Source organism: Colias croceus, chromosome 20 (assembly GCF_905220415.1).
Source record: "Colias croceus chromosome 20, ilColCroc2.1".
Lineage (NCBI taxonomy): Eukaryota > Metazoa > Arthropoda > Insecta > Lepidoptera > Pieridae > Colias > Colias croceus.
In genome coordinates, this window is record NC_059556.1 from 1,671,144 (window position 1) to 1,693,108 (window position 21,965).

General features: G+C 34.2%; 1 protein-coding gene across 1 annotated transcript; it reads right to left on the bottom strand.

Annotated features, from left to right (window-relative positions):
• Positions 1-2,765: 2,765 nt before the first annotated feature.
• LOC123700644 (actin-interacting protein 1) lies at positions 2,766-21,965 on the bottom strand. Its single transcript, XM_045647891.1, has 13 exons — positions 21,811-21,965; positions 21,490-21,702; positions 12,808-12,955; positions 12,037-12,217; positions 11,005-11,124; positions 10,174-10,338; positions 8,951-9,158; positions 8,303-8,431; positions 7,433-7,539; positions 6,272-6,374; positions 5,460-5,629; positions 4,487-4,637; positions 2,766-2,987 (listed from the first exon to the last, which is right to left on the bottom strand). The coding sequence occupies exons 1-13, from the start codon at positions 21,824-21,826 to the stop codon at positions 2,878-2,880; spliced, it is 1,821 nt and encodes a 606-aa protein (XP_045503847.1). The 5' UTR covers positions 21,827-21,965; the 3' UTR covers positions 2,766-2,877.

The window sequence follows — 21,965 nt, forward strand, 5'->3', positions numbered from 1 at the left end:
GGTATACTAGCGGTCCGCCCCGGCTTCGCCCGTGGTACATATTAACGTTTTCTCTACATAAGAACCATCCTCGTACTTCAAGGAATATAATAAAAAAAGAATTATCGAAATCGGTTCAGCCGTTCTCGAGTTATGGAATTACAACGAAAAGTGGCATTGATTTTTATTATGGTATATAATAGGACGTAATTTTACTTTTATTTTATTTATACTGTATAATAATTATCCCAATGTTTATTTATGTATGTACTTACAATGTTTTATAAACGAATTTCATTATTTTAAGTTATATTAAAACGATTTAATTTATTTGGGTACTAGCTTAAACAAATGCATACTTTCTCTTTTGAATGGATTTTACTGTTAATCGAGATTATATCTTTGTATGTGTATTTCATATAATTGAAAGAAAAGCCGCTAGTAGCTTCTTGTAATCGCCAAACTCGATACATAATGTAATAAAAAAAATGTGTGCATGTACTAGTGTACACACGTAAGAAGTGAAACTTCTTTATGACCTTACTATTCAAAAAAGTTTTCAACTTTACAGAAATACTTAAATTCACGCGTGGTAGGAATAAGAAAAAGATGGCTCGTAACGGAAAAACGTCACGCGCAACGAAAAAATGTTACACTAAATTTTTTTCCAACCCCGATAAAGAAGTTTCACTTCAAAAATTGTTTTATAAACCCTTGAGATAAAATCGAATTCGACCATCGAACTTGCATTGTGGAAAATAATTTTATGTAAAATAAGTTAATACTCAAGCTGAATTGTTAATTATAGAGTTAATATTTACATATTTTATTTCCTTTCTTTAACTAATAAGAGTTTAAAAAAGACACTAAACTGTAATTGTATATACTTTAAAACAAAGAATGTTAAACTTGAATAAATAAAAAACAAAATACAAGTGTACACAATTTATTTATCGCCTTAAATACATAGTTTTAGTAGAAAAACGCATAAAAATCGACAAAAACCGTACAAAATTAGCTAGTACAAAAATACTGTTCACAATATCTTGTCAACACAGTCGGTTAAACAAAGCGTAAATGCGTTTCACACAATTAGTTGACGGGAGATACTCCTAAAATATATTTGTCATTGGTAACTCATGTTTATAAGCCATTTTTGCCTTATATGCACAATTATCCTAAAAAAAAATATCACACGGTAGTATATTCTTTCAGATTGAACCCTAATTATTTGTTTTTTTATTATTTTTGAATTAATTGATTAGTTACCAATGACCAATGAGAGATCTAAATACAATTTCAGTAGAAATGCAGTTCAAGAGTATTCCTATTAATCTTAAAAAAGCTAAATAAATACGTTAGTTATATTTTAAGGATAAAACTCTTCTCGTTATATAAATATCGACCAAATGTTCTTAATAATTAAATTCAACATAAGTTTTTAAACAGAAACAGTGATATTTTAACAATATTGTAGTTTTTAAGGTACCTACCTTTTATACAAATAGATTGACATATATGACAGTTGACGCAAAACCATTTTTTTAAATAAAAATGTTAGATAATAATTATTAAGAACATTCAGTTATAAATGAAGACATGATTTCGCACATTTTGAAGTTTTACTTATAGTATATGGGGCCCCTATATTGTAAGCATTAGGGGCCCCGTTTCGCGAAATCCGTCCCTGTTAAAAACTATACGCTTCTACAAACTAATTACAATATTTTTATTAATACAAGTAGAATTCGAATAATAATTTAAAAGATATTTTTAAGGGTTTATAGTTTATACATAAGCAATAATTTAAAACGTTGAGCATAGAGAAAAAACTACATTATAATTAATCAACAAATTATACAAAATAGATATATTATGTACTTATAATTATAGTATGATACTCAATGACAACTTAGGGTTCATACGCACTATGCGGGTAGGCCGCGTTGCGGGTAGCCGTCCGGCTGACCGCAAGCACAATTATGTACGTAATATTCATTTCTATGCGCACTGCGATGCGGCTACCCGCAGACCGCTCCGGTTGCTCGGAGAGCTGCGGCCCGAGTGACGGCCAGCCGGACGGTTGCTATACGCACTGTGCGGTTCAGTCTGCGGCTGCCCGCCATTGAGTGAGTGTGTGCACGTGGTTGCAAAATGCTTGCTCTCATCTCGTGTTTGCAAATAAGGATGCACCCAGTACTTTTTTCTTTGCTTTTCTTCTATACGTAACGTGTGTAAATGTAGTAAATAGCTGCAACTTCTTCCATTTCCATCTTTGAAATGGATCGACATGACCGCAAATCGCAACGGTTCTTCAACCGCACTATGCGGGTAGCCGCATTGCGGGTAGCCGTCCGGCTGGCCGCATTCGCAACCGCATCCTGCGGTCAGCCGGACGGCTACCCGCAATGCGGCTACCCGCATAGTGCGTATGAACCCTTAAAATCAAGCTTATATAAAAAGATGAGATTTTTAGAATTTATCAAAAATACGTTAGTTATATTTTAAGAAATAAAGAAAATATGTTTGTATAAGAATAAGCATAGTGTAAAAAATTTGTTACCAACTTATCTTCATTTAATCCAAAAATACATTTCATTCAGGCAAGTTAAATAAAATTAAGAAAACTATAAAAATGACAAACGGTTTTTTAATTTAAATAAAACGTTACGTTCATAATTATTCAATTAAAATATGAAAAAATAACTCGATATTACATTAAATAAATATCCTGACTAAAAATGTTATCAACCATTTTAATTTATGTAGCATTTTAAATTGAAATTTTAAACAAAAATATGAAAAATAACTCCACTAAAACCTCACTACAAATGTTTACATTCTAATTTAAAAAAAAAAACATTGTAATTAGTGTGCAAAGTGCCTTATCCCGAATATTTAAGCGTTAGGCACATTCCAGATGCGCGTGTTAGCGTCCTGTCCGACCGATGCGATCGTCTCGTCGTCGATCCACACCGCGCCCGTTATCTGACTTTGGGGGTGTGCGTCTGTAATAAATAATGATTTATAATTTTACTGATATTAAAAACTAAATAGTGTTTTTACGCAATTTATTCATCATAATAATATATACTCGAAAGTTTTTAAGTTTGTATGTATGTATGATTGACGGAAAATCCACTGAACGGACTTTGATATTTGTCAGTGGTACTTGTTTCAGAATAACACATAAGCTATAGAACTATACTTAAATTGAAACACAGCTTATACAGGGTTACTTGTAAAACACCAGCAACCTCGCAGGACAAGATAGCTAACATCATAAGTAACAACATTTGTTCTACGACTATTGGCATAACACAATAAATTATTTCTAAATGATTTTTTAAGCTTTTATTGTACTCTCCTAACATTTGTTAAGAGTTAAGAGGTAATTTTTGGGATGCGCGTAGAGTTTATAATATTCAGACGGAAAATTAAATGAATACTTATTTTTGTATGAAAATAAAATCTAACAAATTATCAAAAGTCGTAGAACAAATGTTGTTACTTATGATGTTAGCTATCATGTCCTGCGAGGTTGCTGGTGTTTTACAAGTAACCCTGTGTATGACTCCTAACTAATCAGACTTGCGTCTAACACATTTTTTGATACTTAAATTTACACTTGTGAAATTAAATATCTCATATTATAAATTAGCTGTATCCCGCGGTTATACCCGCATAGTAACGCTCTTATTGGACTGTAATTTTTTTTTTTAAATAATAAAATAAAATAAACTAGTAATACACTTGGCGTGATGATATATAGCCTATAGTCTTCCACGATAAATGTACTATCTAAAACTGAACGAATTATAGATCAGACCCGTAGTACCTGAGGTAAGCGCGTTCAAACAAACAAACTCATCAGCTTTATCTACACTAATATTATAAAGAGGAAAACTTTGTTTGTTTGATTGTAATGAATAGGCTCATAAACTACTGGACCGATTTTAAAAATTCTTTCACCATACGAAAGCTACATTATCCACGAGTAATATAGGCTATATATTATCACGCTAAGACCAACAGGAGTGGAGCCACGCGGGTGAAACCGCGAGGCGTAGCTAGTTTATAATATTAGCATGATGATGTCATTATGATAATATTATATATGCCCCACCCCTGTTGGTCGTAGCGTGATGATATACTTATAGCCTATAACCTACCTTCATCGATAAATGGCCTATCTAACACCGAAAGAATTTTTCATATCGGACGAGTAGTTCCCGAGATTAGCGCGTTCAAACAAACAAACAAACTCTTCAGTTTTATAATATTAGTATAGATAAGTTATTATAACTACATAGTATTATAAAATAAAGTCGCTGTCTCCTGTCCCTTTGTATGCTTAAATCTTTAAAACTACGCAACGGATTTTGATGCGGTTTTTTTAATAGATAGAGTGATTCAAGAGGAAGGTTTTAGTATACCTATAATTTATTAGGTTTAAGACAAAGCGGACGAAGCCGCGGGCGGTAAGCTAGTAGATAAATAAACTCACTCTTAACAGTAAGATGTTTGGCCGGTGCGCTAACACTCCACACGATAAGCGTCGTGTCCAACGATCCGGACACGACACGATTCCCGTCCGGACTCCACGACACGCAGTTCACACGCGCCGTGTGGAAGCCCCACTCCTTGTTGTGGGCGAGCTGAAAATATATACACAAAATAATATATTGTTACTAGTGGTTCGCCCCGGCTTCGCCCGTGGTACCCACATGTTTAAACTATCCTATCTCTCAAGTTGGATCGAACTGCACATGGTGTGCGAATTTTATTATAATCGGTTAAGTGGTTTAGGAGTCCATTGAGGACAAACATTGTGACACGAGATTTATATATATTAAGATTTGAATTTGTGATTGAATTAACCGACTTCAAAAAAAGGAGGTTATCAATTCGGCCGGTATGTTTCTTTTTTTTTTTTTTTCATGTATGTACACCGATTACTCCCGAGGTTTCTGAACCGATTTACGTGACTCTTTTTTTGTTCGATGCGGGATGGTGTCGAATTGGTCCCATAAAAATTTTATTCGGATAGGCCCAGTAGTTTTTATTTTATGAGCATTTTTGTCTGTATTTGTAAATGTTGCAAGTGCAAGTTTGAAGTCGGTTGTTTTTAACGCAGTTATCATTATTGTAGATATAGCTGTCAATATAGTTAGACGCTTATTGCAAATAATTTTACAATACACTTATTGTGATGTTTTAAAATAATGTTATAAACTTATATGTCTGACAAAAAAAATCGGGTGAGTGGAGATTAATTTGTGCAATAATTTACGTTTGTAAAACAACTGAAAACCAATCTTATACTCATACCTATAGAGTATCAATTCCCTGCTACAAATTGTATTTACCACAATATACGAAAACCAACCTTATACTCATAGACATAGAGTATCAATTTCCTTATACGAGACCACATTTTTTACAAGGGCCATTAACATCACAAACAAGCAAAAACCAACCTTATACTCCTCATCATAGAGTATCAATTTCCTGTTAGCGTCACAAGCCACCAAGTACTTGCAGTCGGGACTGTATCTCGCGTCACTTATAGCTCCCAAATGCACCAACTCAGTTTTTGGTGTCAACTCGAAACCGGATAGTGTGTAGATGTGCACTTTGCTATCGTCACCTGCGAAATAATATAGAAATTAGGGCTTTTTTTAATAAAAAAAAATATATAATCTGCGAAAAAATATAGAAATGTATAGATTTTTTTAGTTAAAGAACATAATATTAGCACGTTATTTTAAAGTGAAACAGGTAAAAAACTAAAGAAAACACACTTTTATCGGAAATTCAACTACCCTGCTAATATTATTAACTAAAACGTTTGTAAGAACATATGGATTTATCTTTACTTTTCACGCAAAAATACCTTATCGGATCGGTAAAAAAATTTTGTTCCTTTGACCCGAGGTAAAAAAGATCACCACTCGGTAAATATGAATCTTTCGTCTTCATAACATTATTTATTTATTACATTCTATTGTACACTAGCTGCTCCGCGCGGTTTCACCCCCGTGGCTCCACTCCTGTTAGTCGTAGCGTGATGATATATAGCCTATAACCTTCCTCGATAAATGGGCTATCTAACACCGAAAGAATTTTTCAAATCGGACCAGTAGTTCCCGAGATTAGCGCGTTCAAACAAACAAACAAACTCTTCAGCTTTATAATATTAGTATAGATTCATGAGTAAAATACATAGACAATAAACAAGGTGAGTTGGTTAATATTTAGTGTAGATTTATTCACATGAATCAAAACTGACCTCCAACAGCGACATCTTTATTCTGATGGTTGATAGTGACGCACGACGGTTCGTACTTTATCGGCAAGGAACCACGTTTCACTCCACCGGACAGTATGATTAGCTGGAAATTCAATTATTACACGATTAATATACTGAAATGTGTCATTAATAACTATTTTTTTAAGCTATTGCATAGCTTCTATCGCGGGCCTTGAGCGCGGGGACCGAATCGAGAAATTCCGTAACGAAAAAACCTCACGCTCCCCACTCCGACGGGCGGAGGTGTGGCTTGAAGGCATAGCATGCAATAGCTTTACCGCGGCAGTCCCCGAGTAACACACGTCTTTTTTTTGACTGACCGGTTGGCTTGGTTGGTGGTGGCCCTGCCTTCTAAGCCAGAGGTCGAGGGTTCGATTCCCACCCGAAAAATATTTGTATGATGAACATAGATTTTTGATCTGTGTCTGAGCGTTAATTATCTATATAAGTATTCATTTAAAATTATAAATGGATGTTTATCAGCCATCTAGTTTCCATAAAACAAGCGAAAGCTTAGTAAGGGATAAGATCGTGCCGTGTGTGAAATATTATATTCCTAAAATATATTGTATTGCTCGTCTACGTATTCATTTAAGTTTATGTTCACTTAATTTTGTTCAAAATAAAAATAAAAATTGATAATGTTGTTTACAAAGGACAAATATTACAATTATAGTTATTTATCTAAAAATTAATAACATGCATTTGATAATAATAAAAAAGTGCGTGATATACAGGCACACTTCTCATACTAGCAAAAGTTTAATTTTTTGCAATTGTGCATGACCTTTGACAAAACGACCAATGACTTTCATTCCTAGTACAAAACAATTAAACAAAATATATATATGTGAGAGAATTATAACATAGTAGTTGTTATGTGGCTATACCTTCCTATTATAATGTACTCTATGGTGTACAACATAATGTCGATATTTAATTGATATGAAATGCATGGGGATACGGGCCATGCTATGGTTTATATTCCTTGAGTCAGTAGCTCGATGATATAGTCTCGGTACTACCATCGACCGCGCAAGGTGTGCGCACTGAGTCATTATTTAATATTATTTCACATATCTACCTAACTATAATTAATTATGGAGAGTTATTTAAATTCTCCGACATATAAACAAATACCTCTTTAACAGTAGCGACTATAGTAATATCGTCGTCTAAAAGCTGGTCCATAGCGCGCGGCTGAGCTCCGAGCGGCACCGACTGTTCCGTGTACGAAGGTGCTTCTCCTAAAAATAAATATTAAACTCAAACATTAATTTATTCAATTAGACTTCTTCTAGAAGCACTTTTGAATCGTCATAACAGTTTTACAATTTACCTCCTATTCTGTATTTAACAGTGGCTTTAAAAAAACCACATCCTAATTCGTTAAGTAGTTTTAAAGATTGAGCATAAATTTTCAATGTTCAATGTTTATTTATTCGACTACAATTCGCGTTTGATTCATCAAAGATAGAGATCTATCTCTTGTTTTTTACTAGAGGAAGAGAGAAAGAGGGAGAGGGTGAGGGACGTATAAATTGAATAAGAGGACAAAAAATTGCTATTATTTAGACTTAAAAATTTATTAGTAGGCTTCAAAACACATGTTATGAACAATGTATTTGAATATACTGAGGCGGTCATATCTAAATCGTGTTGAATTGAAATTCGTATTAATTAGTTTGTATTGTTTCTTAATAAACGATTTTTAAGCTATTGCATAGCTTCTATCGCGGGCCTTGAGCGCGGGGACCGAATCGAGAAATTCCGTAACGAAAAAACCTCACGCTCCCCACTCCGACGGGCGGCTTGAAGGCATAGCATGCAATAGCGCAGCGCAACCGCCCCAGTACCCGAGTGCCACACGTCGTTCTTTTTTTCATATTTAGTTCGTTCGATTCCCGGTGAATATCTATTAAAGTTTCCCTACTGCTTGTATTGACACTATCGCGATTGCCTCTACTCCCCCAATGCTGCCCATTGTAAACAAATGATAAACAAACACACCTTCAGCCTTGGGCTGTGCGAATCTCAGCGAGTCATCTATACCGCAAGTGAGCAGAGCGCCATTTTTCGACAAACGCATACCGTTCACTTGGTTACCGTGCCCTGTGCCGGTTACCTTACCGCCCACACCTGGGGAAATAAATAAACGAATAAATAAACAAAAAAGAACGTGTGTGCCGAGCACACGTGTCAGAAGTAAAAAAAAAAATTCTTTGACAGAATTCAAAGATACCAAAATCGCCTTACTCCATGATTTGGTATCGGTATGACGCGACCTTGATTTTACTCTCAACGCGCCTTAAGAAGTTTCACTCCAAAAATAATTTAAAAGTTCTGCAAGCCAGGCAAAACAAAATTTTCGATCGTATAAATACAATATGACGTTACGGAGCCGTCGTAATTTTGTGAAAGTGTTTAAAAGTGGAGCTAGTGAATTGCGTATCCTACGTTGTTCTATGGTAGAAAACTTACCAGAGACAACATTCCAATGTAGAACAGCACCATAATAACTTACATACAAAAATTTCCCCTGCAGAGACAAGAAAATAATCACCCGATATTGTCTATCGTACAAAAACTTAACAACTTCCGGACAACCAAGAACACACAAAAGAGAGTAGATACAATTGTCTATGGTACAAAACTCACCGGAACTAACATCCCAATGGGCGACAGCGCCATCATGGCTGGCCGTGTACAAGCGCTTCCGGTCCAGAGACAAGCAGAGACACGTGATCGGCTTGTTGTGTCCGGTGATCACACGTAATGGTGTTTCCGGATTGTCTATGTCCAGGTAGTTGATGTCACCGGACAGAGACACGGACAGGAGGTGCTTGCCTTGCCATAGACAAGATACCTGAAACGGGGAATTGCAATTTTTTCACATAAACATTTATATAACTTCTTATCCATACTAATATTATAAATGCGAAAGTAACTCTGTCTGTCTGTCTGTTACTCAATCACGCCTAAACTACTGAACCAATTTTCATGAAATTTGGTATAGAGATATTTTGATACCCGAGAAAGGACATAGGCTACTTTCTGTTCCGGGAAAATGACACAATCCCGGAAATCCCACGAGAACGGGAACTATGCGGGTTTTCCTTTGAAACGCGGGCGAAGCCGCGGGCGGTATGCTAGTAAGTCATATTTTCTCACTTGATGGATCTTCACTATAGTTTTGGGAAACATGTAATACTCCGTTCTCTACATTATCTAGCTAAATTTTATTTTATTAAATATTAGCTTTCCGCCGGCGGCTCCGCCCGCGGTTTCAAAGAAAAACTCGCATAGTTCCCGTTCCCGTGGAATTTCCGGGATAAAACCTATCCTATATTACTCGTGGATAATGTAGCTTTCGAATGGTGAAAGGATTTTTAAAATCGGTCCAGTAGTTTATGTGCCTATTCATTACAATCAAACAAACAAAGTTTTCCTCTTTATAATATTAGTGTAGATATCCATATTTCATTGTATTCATTTCATTTCTTTGCACATTTACTCGACTGTTAACTATGTTAGAATATTTCTACCGAGTACCGACTGAGCATATCTTAATTTTTTTCACCTATTAATTCGATGATTTATACACTTGCCGATATTGGAACAAGGAAGTAGCTCTATTATCTACTATCTTTCGATTTGCGTAAATCCACCTACTTATAAAGTTTTTAAGCTATTGGATAGCTTCTATCGCGGGCCTTGAGCGCGGGGACCGAATCCAGAAATTCCGTAACGAAAAACCTCACGCTCCCCACTCCGACGAGCGGAGGTGTGGTTTGAAGGCATAGCGATTTACCGCGGCAGTCCCCGAGTGCCACACGTCTTTTTTTTCTATTTTTTTTTTTCTATTTCTAAACATATCTCACCTGCTGGTTCTCAACAGCGGACCCCATGGGGAACAGCACGGTCCTCTGCATGGTCTCCACGTCCCATATCGCACAGGTTTTATCCCCAGAACAGGAGAGCAACTGCTTCCCATCCGGGGACCAGCTTATACCGTACACACCGCCTTTGTGCGCTGGCGAACCGATCTACAAATAAAGAAAGAAAGAAAGATCATTTATTTGACAACACAATATTAACCCATTGAGCCCCAAGCGGCCCGATCGGTCCACGACACAACAGATTTTCTATTGTGTCTGTGATCGGGGCCTGAGTTATTAACAAACACAATTAACACACAATACAATAATTAAAATTAAAACAACACAACATGAAACAAAAATAACAATTGAAACAAAACAATACAAGTACAATAAATGCAAGACTGAAATAAAATTTACAAGAATTATAATTTTTATGAAAAACTGATTGCTACTTTACGTAGTGACATCTCATACTGAATGCTACTTTACAGTGACACTACTAGCACAATAATTCTGATGATTACAACGACACAGATCAAAATCCATCAAGCTATTTGGGCTATAGGGCGTGCCAAATAAACACCCACGCACTCAAATTTTGACAGCAGGGTAATTAGAGCTAGTAACAAATAAATAAGAATTTATAAAAAACTGTCGCAGCTAACGTTTTTCTGTCTTATTCTTATCATTTAGTGGTATAAAAAAATAGTCTCAGATTCTCAGACCATACAAAATTTCAAAGAATCGGTCAAGCCGTTTCGGAGGACGTATCTACGAATACCGCGATACCAGAATTTTATATATGAGAAGATAAATAAATAAATATCTCACCTCTCCCTTAAGTTCAGACGTCTGTCCGTCAAACAGGAATATTTTCCCATCGAAGCCAGCTGAAGCGAACAGCTTCCCGTCGGGACTGTACCTCACCGCTTGGGCGAAACGTGTGTGCTCCTGTAATTTATATATGTTTTGATATATTAAAATAGGGAAAGGGACAAAAATTCTATTGAATTAAATCATTAGTCATACAAAATTTATATGCAGATCATTGAGTATATAAAAGTGAATCCCAAAATGTGTTGGTAAGTGCATAACTTTAGAACAGCTGAACCGATTTCTTTAATTCTTTTTTTATTATATTCCTTGAAGTACGAGGATGGTTCTTATGTAGAGAAAACGTGAATATGTACCACGGGCGAAGCCGGGGCGGACCGCTTGTTGAGTATAATAAAATATATTCTATTTAATTAAATCATTAGTAATATAAAATTTATATGCGGATCATCAAGCATAATAAAATATAAGAACAATTTCGAGAGAAACTTCATCGTTTATTGGTACTATGGTACTTGGTATTGAGTATGACCAGTTGTGAATTATTTTGTATTAAGTATAGTTCTTATCAGTAAAACAAATATAATACAATATTTATAAGATGTTTCCTATATTGTGGAAGACAGGTTCTCTAAATGCATTAGGCCACAAAATGAAAAAATGTATTAATAAATTATTGTAACGGTTGCACTATCGTTTTCTTTTGCAAACATTTTGAATAAAATTACCATTGAGTTATACATATGGAGACGACACCGCCTACATCACTTATGTTCCGCTCACCATAAGCCATATGGCTTAACTGCACACTCATTTTTTATTTGTTTTAAAGTGAAACGCATCAAATATGCCTTCGTGTGTGTTACAATATTGCACAAATAATACGGAAAAGTTCAAAGGAATAACTTTCATCGGTAAGTACCTAACTAGATAATAATTTTTAAAACTTAGTTAGACCAAAAAAATGCGCACAGATTTTGTTTGTAGTGTCTCCTCCATGCGTAGTAATATTATCTCAATGAAAATTACCTGTTTAGTACACTTAAACTTGAAGGGAGGTCCCTCAAACACGGCGAGCGTGTTATCCTCCGAAGCCGTGACGATACGGAACGGCCGAGCCGGTCTGAAGTCAACCGAATTGATAGCTTTCGACTGCCCACTGATCTCTCCCACTGATGTACCAGTCTCTGACATGAACACGTGGCCGAATCTGCAAGTTTTATAGGTGACTTTATACTTGTATGGAAAAAGTAAAAAAAAAATGACGAGACAAGGTACCACAATAAATAGACAAACAGAAGAAACTACAGTAGAAAAGAGAGAGTAGCCGAGCATTCGTGTCAGAAGTGAACTTCTTTGGCAAGATTGATACCAAAAATCGTCGCCTTACTCCATTACGTGACAGTATTGCCATGACGTGACCTTGAAATTTTACTCTCATCGAGCCTAAAGAAGATTCAATTCAAAAACTTGAATAAAAAGAAAGAAATAAACGAAAAATAACAATGTAACGATTGATCTATCATCGTTCTTAGTGGTACTCATTATAATTCATCAATGTGATGAGTACCGCAAAACAGAGCGAAAAACAACGCAATGCACCATGTCTTTACATGATTAACCGAATTTGTATGTATATTTGTTTATTTTTAGAAAAAAACTATTAGGATATCTTTCGTGCATCACTACTGACATGGCAACTCATTTGAAAAAACTTGATAACTACCTATTCATCTTTCTTCACCTCTAAACCATTTAACACAACATACTCTATGGAATTCCTCCATCATCCATACATACCTTTCCCTGCCCTCGCCAACAACCACCATCCTCTGGTTATCCGAACTCCAGGCGATGTCCTTAATGGGCCCTCCGATCGGCTGGAACTCATTCTTGAGGATGTGCTCTTTGTTAACTGTGTCCCAAATTCGCACTTTGCCGGACACATCTGTAAGCATTTTCATGTAGTTTTTAATTGTATTCTATGTATTATTCTTAGTGATTGGATCGAGGTTCTGAGTAACATGATATAAAGTATTAGATATATATATATTTTCTATGTGCAAGGCAATCATACCATTATTTAAAATATTTTTTTTTTTAATAGGCTGAATTAAGTAGATAGTTGTACCAAGGACTAAATACTTTATAGTCCGTATATTTTATATGCAAAAAAATCGTTAAATGTGAATTAGATTATTCCTAAAGAATGAATTGATCAGCAAATAAAGAAACAATATCGGCATTGATAACATCATATATCATTAGTACAACACAAAGCAAGACATTCTTCTGTACAAAAACTTTAAATATCCACACATCTTCTATATAATAAAAATGAATGTGTTGGTAAGCACAAATCTCAAGAACGGCTGAACCGATTTCGTTATTTCTTTTTTTATAATATTCCTTAAAGTACGAGGATGGCTCTCAGAGAAAACGTAAACATGTACCACGTTTGAAGCCGGGGCGGACCGCTAGTTATTTATAAAGCTTCCACTACAATTAACATCAAAATAGAGACTATCAAAAAAGCTCTTATCTCTAAAATCATCAACTATTCACAGTATGTTAGAATTACACTATCTATCAGTTGTTATGTAAATGTATTTGAAAATGTTTGGACGGGAAGATCGCCAGACTAGATAAATTAATCGCTTCCACAATCAAATCAAATGAATACTAATTTCTGTATTTCCTACAAACTACATGGCTTGAATTTTTTTTACGCTACAATGCGAAAGAGATGCACATCCCTGGTGCGCCGTGTGTATAGCGAGTCGGCTCGACTGCTGGTATATAAACCACTGCTGCAGACTGTCTGATTCCTTGATAGCTTTGTAGCGGTGGAGTGCATTTCTAGCAGTCATAATAAATTGTATTTTTACTAACATAATTTTTAAGTTATTAATTGTTACTAACAAAATGAGTCCTGGTTACTTGAATAAATGAATGAATTATTATTATAAATATTTTCAATACTAGCTGTGCTCCGCGGTTTTACCCGCAGTGCTCTGCTCCTGTTGGTCTTAGCGAGATATATAGCCTTCCTCGATAAATGGGCTATCTATAATCTAACACCGAAAGAATTTCTCAAATCGGACCAGCAGTTCCTGAGATAAGCGCGTTCAAACAAACTCTTCAGCTTTATAATATTAGTATAGATTGACATTATAAAGAAGAAATAGTATAGTTTTTGCATGTTTGTATGTTTGAACCCGGTATAAACAATGAATAATAAAAATATAAACGCCGGAAATGAAAAAAGTTATGTAGAAAATTCATGAGGCGGTACGAACATTCGCAAGCCAACTCTTGAATAACAGTAGTAGTCATCAAATAAATGTGTTATTGTATTGCTCACACATTGTAAATTGTACTGATTCTTTGCATTCTTAGGGGGGTACCATGTCTATAAGCATTATTTACTAGCTGTGCCGCGCGGTTTCACCCGCATTGCTCCGCTCCTGTTGGTCTTAGGGTGATGATATTATATAGCCTATAGGCCTTCCTCGATAAATAGGCTATCTAACACCGAAATAATTTTTCAAATCGGACGAGTAGTTCCTGAGATTAGCGCGTTCAAACAGACAAACGAACAAACTCTTCAGCAGTATAATATAAAATAGTATAGGTAGTATAGATTAGACTTCTAGAAACATTCATCATTCATTTATCGAGGAAGGCTTTTATTTTCACGCTAAGACCAACAGGAGCGGAGCACTACAGGTGAAACCGCGCGGCACAGCTAGTCCTACATAATTTCTCACTTTAATCAATATTTACCTTAAAAACAATTACAACCAACAATACTAACGATACTATTTTATCTAAAGTATTACACCATGATAACAAGAAAGGCGTGGAGGCGCCGCGGCCGATTACAAAAATTACAAGAAGTTTATCTTAGATAATAACGCTGTAATCAAAATTCAGTTTAATAAGCGAGCATTATTTTTATAACACGTTACGGTCACGGTCAGTCGCTCACGACGTACTAAAAATAACATTGGTGTAATGACTGAGGCGCTTTCCGAGTGCCGACAGTAATCTACGGTTATCGACGGCTTTTGTCATGGAAACCTTCCGAAATACATCTACATGGAGTAGCGGTTAATCCTATGGGCATACAAAGCATCTACATATTTCATAATATTCTTAATATGATTTATAGTCCTTCACATCTAAAAAGAATCCCTTCAAATTACTTTGGTACCATTAGTTACGGCTAATACAAATAAAGTACATAATATATTTTAATCTATGATTTTGATCGATGTTTGAGTCAAGAGTCCGTTCGTGTGGACTTTTCAATGCAGAAATTTTACGCACGCAATGTTAATGCAAAAACTTTATAATTTACAACACTGTTTGTTTTTAAATCGTTCTGATATATATTTAGATTAAGCTCACTAGTCGACTCAGCCCGCGGATTTACGTGGTAGGTACCGAAATAAAAAAAATCGACAACCTGCCAACATTTTATTTCCAGACGTAAAAATCTCAACCACATCGATTCAGCAGTAAATGAGATTCAACAAACATCCAAGAAACTTATCTTTAGCATGATAATTTATCACTTACATTCTTCTGTAATAATAAAACCTAACTTTATTCTATAAAAAATGAGTAGGTAGGTACGTACAGTTGCTTGTGATAAAAAAAAGTTGCTGAAAAAATAACACAAAATGTTTACTCTACATATTTCACTGTTCCATTTACACTGAGCCGATCATATCCGGTTAATATGGAACCCACAAACCACAGTGATGTGTCATGTGATATCCGGAAAGGTGACCAATTCAGATCAATTGTTTAAAATTATGATGAACTCTATTGTCAACAACATAAGGTACAGAACCGTACTGAAATATATTTTGGAAATGTGACGTCATTTTTGCCAGTGGTGGGGTCAATGTCCTTAAAAGCCGTTGAGGAAGCAAAATAACAAGATCAGCATTAAAAAATATTGCGAAAAGAAATCCCAATTAATTTAAATAATATGCCGATGCACTTATCAAATAAGCACCGAAGAATTGAAATCCGTATTCGCTTAACTTTTAATATGATTATATGGCACTAATTTACGTTTTTTAGATTATTAATACCGTTTTTTGTGCATTGAATCTTGCACCATTGTTGCAAGTCAATTGCTTTATAAACAATTGAACGAAAGAAATGATACTTAACCAACTTTCACTTGAACAAGCTATGTTTGGCTAATAAACGTAATTTGTAAATTACTATAAAGTATAGAGCCCGGCAAACTTTTTGGGCCAAAAAGTAGCGTGGTGGGGGAAGCTTGCGCATATAAAAATGTACCTACTAAAACTTGGTGCGCAAACTTCCTCCACTACGCTACTTTTTGGCCAAGAAAGTTTCCGGGCGCTATAACTGTCTTCTCTTCGACTTTCCGAACCGATGCTTGATGTTAAAAGTATGTTATGATGCTTCAAAAGTGCTTCTAGAAGAAGTCTATTTCAATACATAAATGTTTGTTTGAGTTTGTGTATTCTTACAGAGTAAGCAAAACCAGAGCAAGAGAACATTTTATAAAAGAAAATACACATAGCCTTAATAACCTCCATATTGTCTATTATCATTTTCTCTTCATTGTGAGAATGTATTTACATTTTCCCTTGTCTTGATGTGATGTAGATATTGCAATAACTAAAGCGATGTTTTCTCTAGACGGGTTTTTGCTATGTTTTGTAATAAATATTCGTCTCCAATTCATTTAGTTACTCTAGACACTTGTGGTAAGGATAGGTATATTAGCAAAAACATATTTAAGTATCTTGCTTCAGTAAGTTTTTTGACACTTTACTGTTGGCAGAGATATTTTCTTTTCACTCTACTTTCTGGTGATATATTAGTTAGAATGTGTCGAGTAATTTCCTATACTTGTTGGATAGTCGAATGATTACATAGCAGCTATGTACCTATGAAGTCGGCATCCTCGCGTAATCTTAGGGTAAGGGTAAAAGTGAATAGGCTCTTTCTAGGCAGGCATGCTCATTCATAGACTGCATCACTACTTACCATCAGGTAGGATGCAGTCAAATGCCTGGCTATCTTTAATTAAAAAAAAAAAAAAATCTTAGTGGATTTTGCTTAGCTCCTTGTAGACAGTTTTAGTTCAGTTTGCCAAAGTACATTTTCGGCATAACACAAAATATCGAGGTTTGTTAACAGACGACGCGGTTTGTGTACGGCAAATCGCACATATTTAGTTAGTTACAGAAAAAAAACAAAGGTATAAAACATGGTCTATCCAAATAGAATCGCCTGCACATAAACATGTTAGGGATCCACGCTCCAGTTGGCTGAACTCCAAGCTACATCGCCTACTATCGCTCTAAAACTGTTACTAACTTTTACACGCGAATTCATATCAAATTTCGCAGCTATAATTGTGTAAAGCTGTCCCTGTCGCACCCGTTTGGTTGCATATTTATGTCCTTGTCGCACTTGGAAGGAAGCTCACTTGATGGTAACATTGATAGACTAAGAGCGGAAGCTCTTAAAATATAATCATTCAAAGTTCAGTTTATTATAATAACTTATTATAAGTACATTAGTCATTACTTGCGAATGGCTGTACTAATTTAGGTAAATTTATTTTAATAGTTATTCTTTTCCATATTATATCAAAGAACTAACTAATTTAATATTAAGTTTTCTGGAACGATATCACACGAGTTTTAGTTTATAAATAGGTAGTTATTTCGAAAATTGAAATAGGTACATTGCGTTATTAAAATTCCAACGCTATAGAGAAATAGAGCTATTAATTACAAAATTATGTCCCAATTGTAATTATGCCCCAATTACGAATTCTGCTGAATTGCCTTAACTCGATAAGATAATACGATAAACATAAACATCTTGATGTTATTTTGTTGAAGCTATTACTTACTACAATAACAAAATAAATTAAATATTGAAAGCGATCAATATATCCATTCATTCATTCAATTATTCCCAAAAGAAACGTTATTTTATGCCATTTTATAGATAATGTTACGGAACCCTTCGTGCGCGAATCTACTTGCACATAGCCTGTTTTTTGATGTCTATAAAAATTACCTAAGTGCAATCCGTTGGTTCAATGATCAATCGGACATGCTCTGTGCAGAAAAAATACATTACATATGTATTGATTACAATAATTTATTTTGGCACAGGACCACTGAACGAAAGTGCATACAGTTCATACACATTTTAAAACTTTTATTCGGATTAGCATAGGTGTACTCGAGGTACAAAATAGAATTTATATAGTTGAAGACGAAATTGTTATGTTCTCATTTCTTGTACAATATATGCTGCATATTTCTAAAACAACGTACTTTAGTCGCATAAAAATATTTACAGTACAGTAGTTAAATCTCTAACAGTACGTAAATTCGCGTAGTTGGTACAGAATTCAATCGTAAATAGCAGAACGCAAGCATTACTTAAAACCTTGAATAATCTCTACTGCCATATTAATAGTCCCACATTCGATGAGCGACTCATACAATCACATTAAAATTCACAGGATTGCCAAAAGCAAATAAACACTTGATTTAGTTAAATATTGTACTGGAGAAAGATTTTTTCGATATGACGTCCTTGGAACCATATGGCTACATAATATGATGTATTTTTGTAAACCATTTCGTTAGGAGTATTTCCCGATATCGTCTACGAGTCTAGACATTTTAAAACCCAATCTGCAGAAAATTTTCTATTCACTAGTGGACTGAATTTTGGTAACGACATTGAAAACAACGACGACAACAATCTAAATTTTTCGCAAATATATCACATATAATATCGGAACCTATTTCACGGAGGTCAATTAGAAGGAACAGAGAAAGGAAGTCATTTATTAAAAAAAGTTTGTCATAAAATAATCTACAAAAATTCCTCCAGCGTTTTTCTGTAAAATTAACCGTACTCGGAGTGAAGAGCTGAGAAGGTAAAAAAATATTAAGGTACCTACTATACATAAAAACCGTGCTGAGCTCATAAAACTTCATGTGAAGAGTTAACACAACTTTATACTTTTTAAAGTCTAGCCAAAAATATCTTCCGAAACTATCTTTAAGTAAGTGCAATATGTACTTATTTCGTTATTAATAATTGCCAATGACATTATTTGCTAACTGGAATTGATTAGGCAAGGTGCACTGTTCCATTTTGGCTTTAATGTTTAATCAGTAAATTATTCATATTATTATTATTTTCGTACATTGACTATTTATTTATAATTGAACCCTAATTGTACATTTATATTTACTCTACTTATAATAATTATGAACTTAGATGTGTAATTTTATTCTGTAAACATGAATGACGCAAACAAACAACAAACATTTGTGTATAATACCTAAAATTCAGAGATTTAAATAAATGAAATGGAATGAAATAAATTTATTTGTCCATTTTATGTTTTACAATTAATGTACGACAGTGGGTCCCAAACTAAGTGAAATACCTGCTGTAAGAAATCCGTACAGAGGATTTTATAAATAACATATTTACATAACTCAATGTAAATATAAAGAATAAACAAAAAAAACAATAACAATCCATTTCAAAATTAAACAAAAAGCATTTAATCAGTAGTGTGTATCTGACACTTTGGATAAGATGTGGAATGAAAATAGTGTTTAAATTTTGTATTTGATTAATTAATAATGCAGGTGAAACTACAGGACATAGCTAGTGTAATAAAAAACTCATATCATAACACAATTATTAAAGCCATGAGTCAGATCAAAGTTGGCCAATGTTTAGTTTGACTCATTTAACAACTTTGAATTTAAAAAAATAAAATAAAATAATATCTATTCTAAAATTGATGCCAGTGCCCATTGTTAATTAAGGATATTTTACACATTTTTTCGAAAATTTGAACTTGTGCAACAAGCATTAATTATATCAGAAAATTTCAAAAATGATTTTCGATTAGTTAGTTTTCTAACTTAAAAACATTGAAATCCTTTTTTACTAATAAGATTACAATTTACTTAACCTTAATATTAAGTTAAATGGCAAATTATTTAAACAGGCAACCCTAGAACCTTGGCACCATATTTGGAATTATTCATGAGAGAAGCCATATCAGTAACCTCTAGTCTACTTAATTAAGTTTTAAAGCACTAATGAATATATTATTTTCTTAAGCAGCCCTATAAAGTTATTTTTCAAATATTTTCTTAATGGAAAATAGCTTAGCACTTAGCAGCCCTATAATAAAAATTTTTTTCGGGAGACAGTCTCCCCGTGACCACGCTCGCTGTAAAGTGTTCGAAACGTCGGGAAAATTATATAATGAATAAATTGCGTTTAAAATCCATTAAAAAGTCTTTAATTTCTAAATGTATAATACTCGCGTAAAATCACACACTAGAAAATACTATAGCTACATTTCTTAAATTATGATTATTATCAGCTACTTAATTCTTATACAAATTAATAAGTCTAAGAGAATACCAAAAATTAAATATGTATATTATGTCAAATATTCTCCTATACATTTATCAAATACACCGTCTTTATCATAACAAATGATGAATTCTTTTTAATAAATAAAACATTAATTGGCCACAGGTGTTAATAGAGTTATTAATAATGTAATAAGTGTAATAACATATTAATTTGTCAAACCAAATAAAGGTCGCCAAAACAAATAAATAAACACAACATATGATAAGATATGGCACTATATGACCTTATAAGGACATAGTTGTAATGTATGACTCACACATACATGTCGTAAACACGTTTAAAGGATATCCACATTCAAGTTTTTTAGAATGAGTTTTAATTTGCTTCTTTATGGAAATTACTTTCTAAAATATAATGAACTAAGGTTTCGAGAAAAAAATAACTCATAAGAATTTGTAATCTTTATATAGTGTTCTTTAAATTCAGTTTGTTTTCATTGAAATAATTTTAATATTATTAAATTCATATCCTGCTAAAATATTAGTATTAATATAGTATTAATTTAGTCTGAATCAAACTAATAGAAATATACTGAAAATAACATGAATGAATCATCCTTTTCATCTTATTATTTACTAGCGGTCCGCCCCGGCTTCGCCCGTGGTACATATTTTGCAATAAAAGGTAGCCTATGTTTTTTCTCAGGGTCTAAAGATTGTCTGTGCCACATTTCATCAAAATCGGTCCAGTAGTTTATGAGCCTATTCAAATCAATCAAACAAACAAACAAAGTTTTCCTCTAATATTAGTGTAGATTATTGTATTTAGTACCTACACTGATACGATTGTACAGAAAACTACATAAATTATGATAATAGTTAATTACTTTATTATATTGCATATCAGTTTTTTTTATGAATAACAAAAAGAATTCACAAAATTCTTATTAATCCTCTACATTTTTTGTAAGCAGCATTTAAGGTTATCAAAGCATAATGGTAAATATCTTAGAAAATACTTTAATAATCAAAAATCACTCACCACCAGACGCAATATAGAATCCACTTGGAGAATACTTCGCGACGTTAACTTGGCAAGAATGTTCAGTGTACACATCCGCGATAGCCGGGTTCTCAATATCCCGAATTATTACGGAATTCCCGTTGGTATACAAGAAGTTCTTTCCTTTTGGGTCACCCCCAAGCACCAACGGAGTACCGCGCTGGGTCCTCGGCAAAGCCGCAAGGGTATATTCTGCGAAAGAAAGCACTTATTCACAACCAAAACCAACCGATTCCACCTATCTTTCTCATATACCACGGCCATGCTCCGAAACCTCACACTTTTCTCACTGAAACTTACTATTCGAATAAGACATTCTTATAAGATTTTCTTCTTACTATAATAATTAACACTGTACACAAATTATTATTACTTTCTAGGCTTTTTGACTTATATGGTAAAACAATATCAGCCGCTACCTAGCACTCCATTCCCAAAGGCCAAAAATGACGTGA

Bases quoted from the DNA above. Each gene is read 5' to 3' on its own strand.
- LOC123700644 (XM_045647891.1), bottom strand. The intron at 11,125-12,036 runs GTAATTTTCATT...TATAAATTACAG, and splicing joins AGTTTAAGTGTACTAAACAG to GAGCACACACGTTTCGCCCA. The intron at 7,540-8,302 runs GTGTGTTTGTTT...ATTTATTTTTAG, and splicing joins CGCACAGCCCAAGGCTGAAG to GAGAAGCACCTTCGTACACG.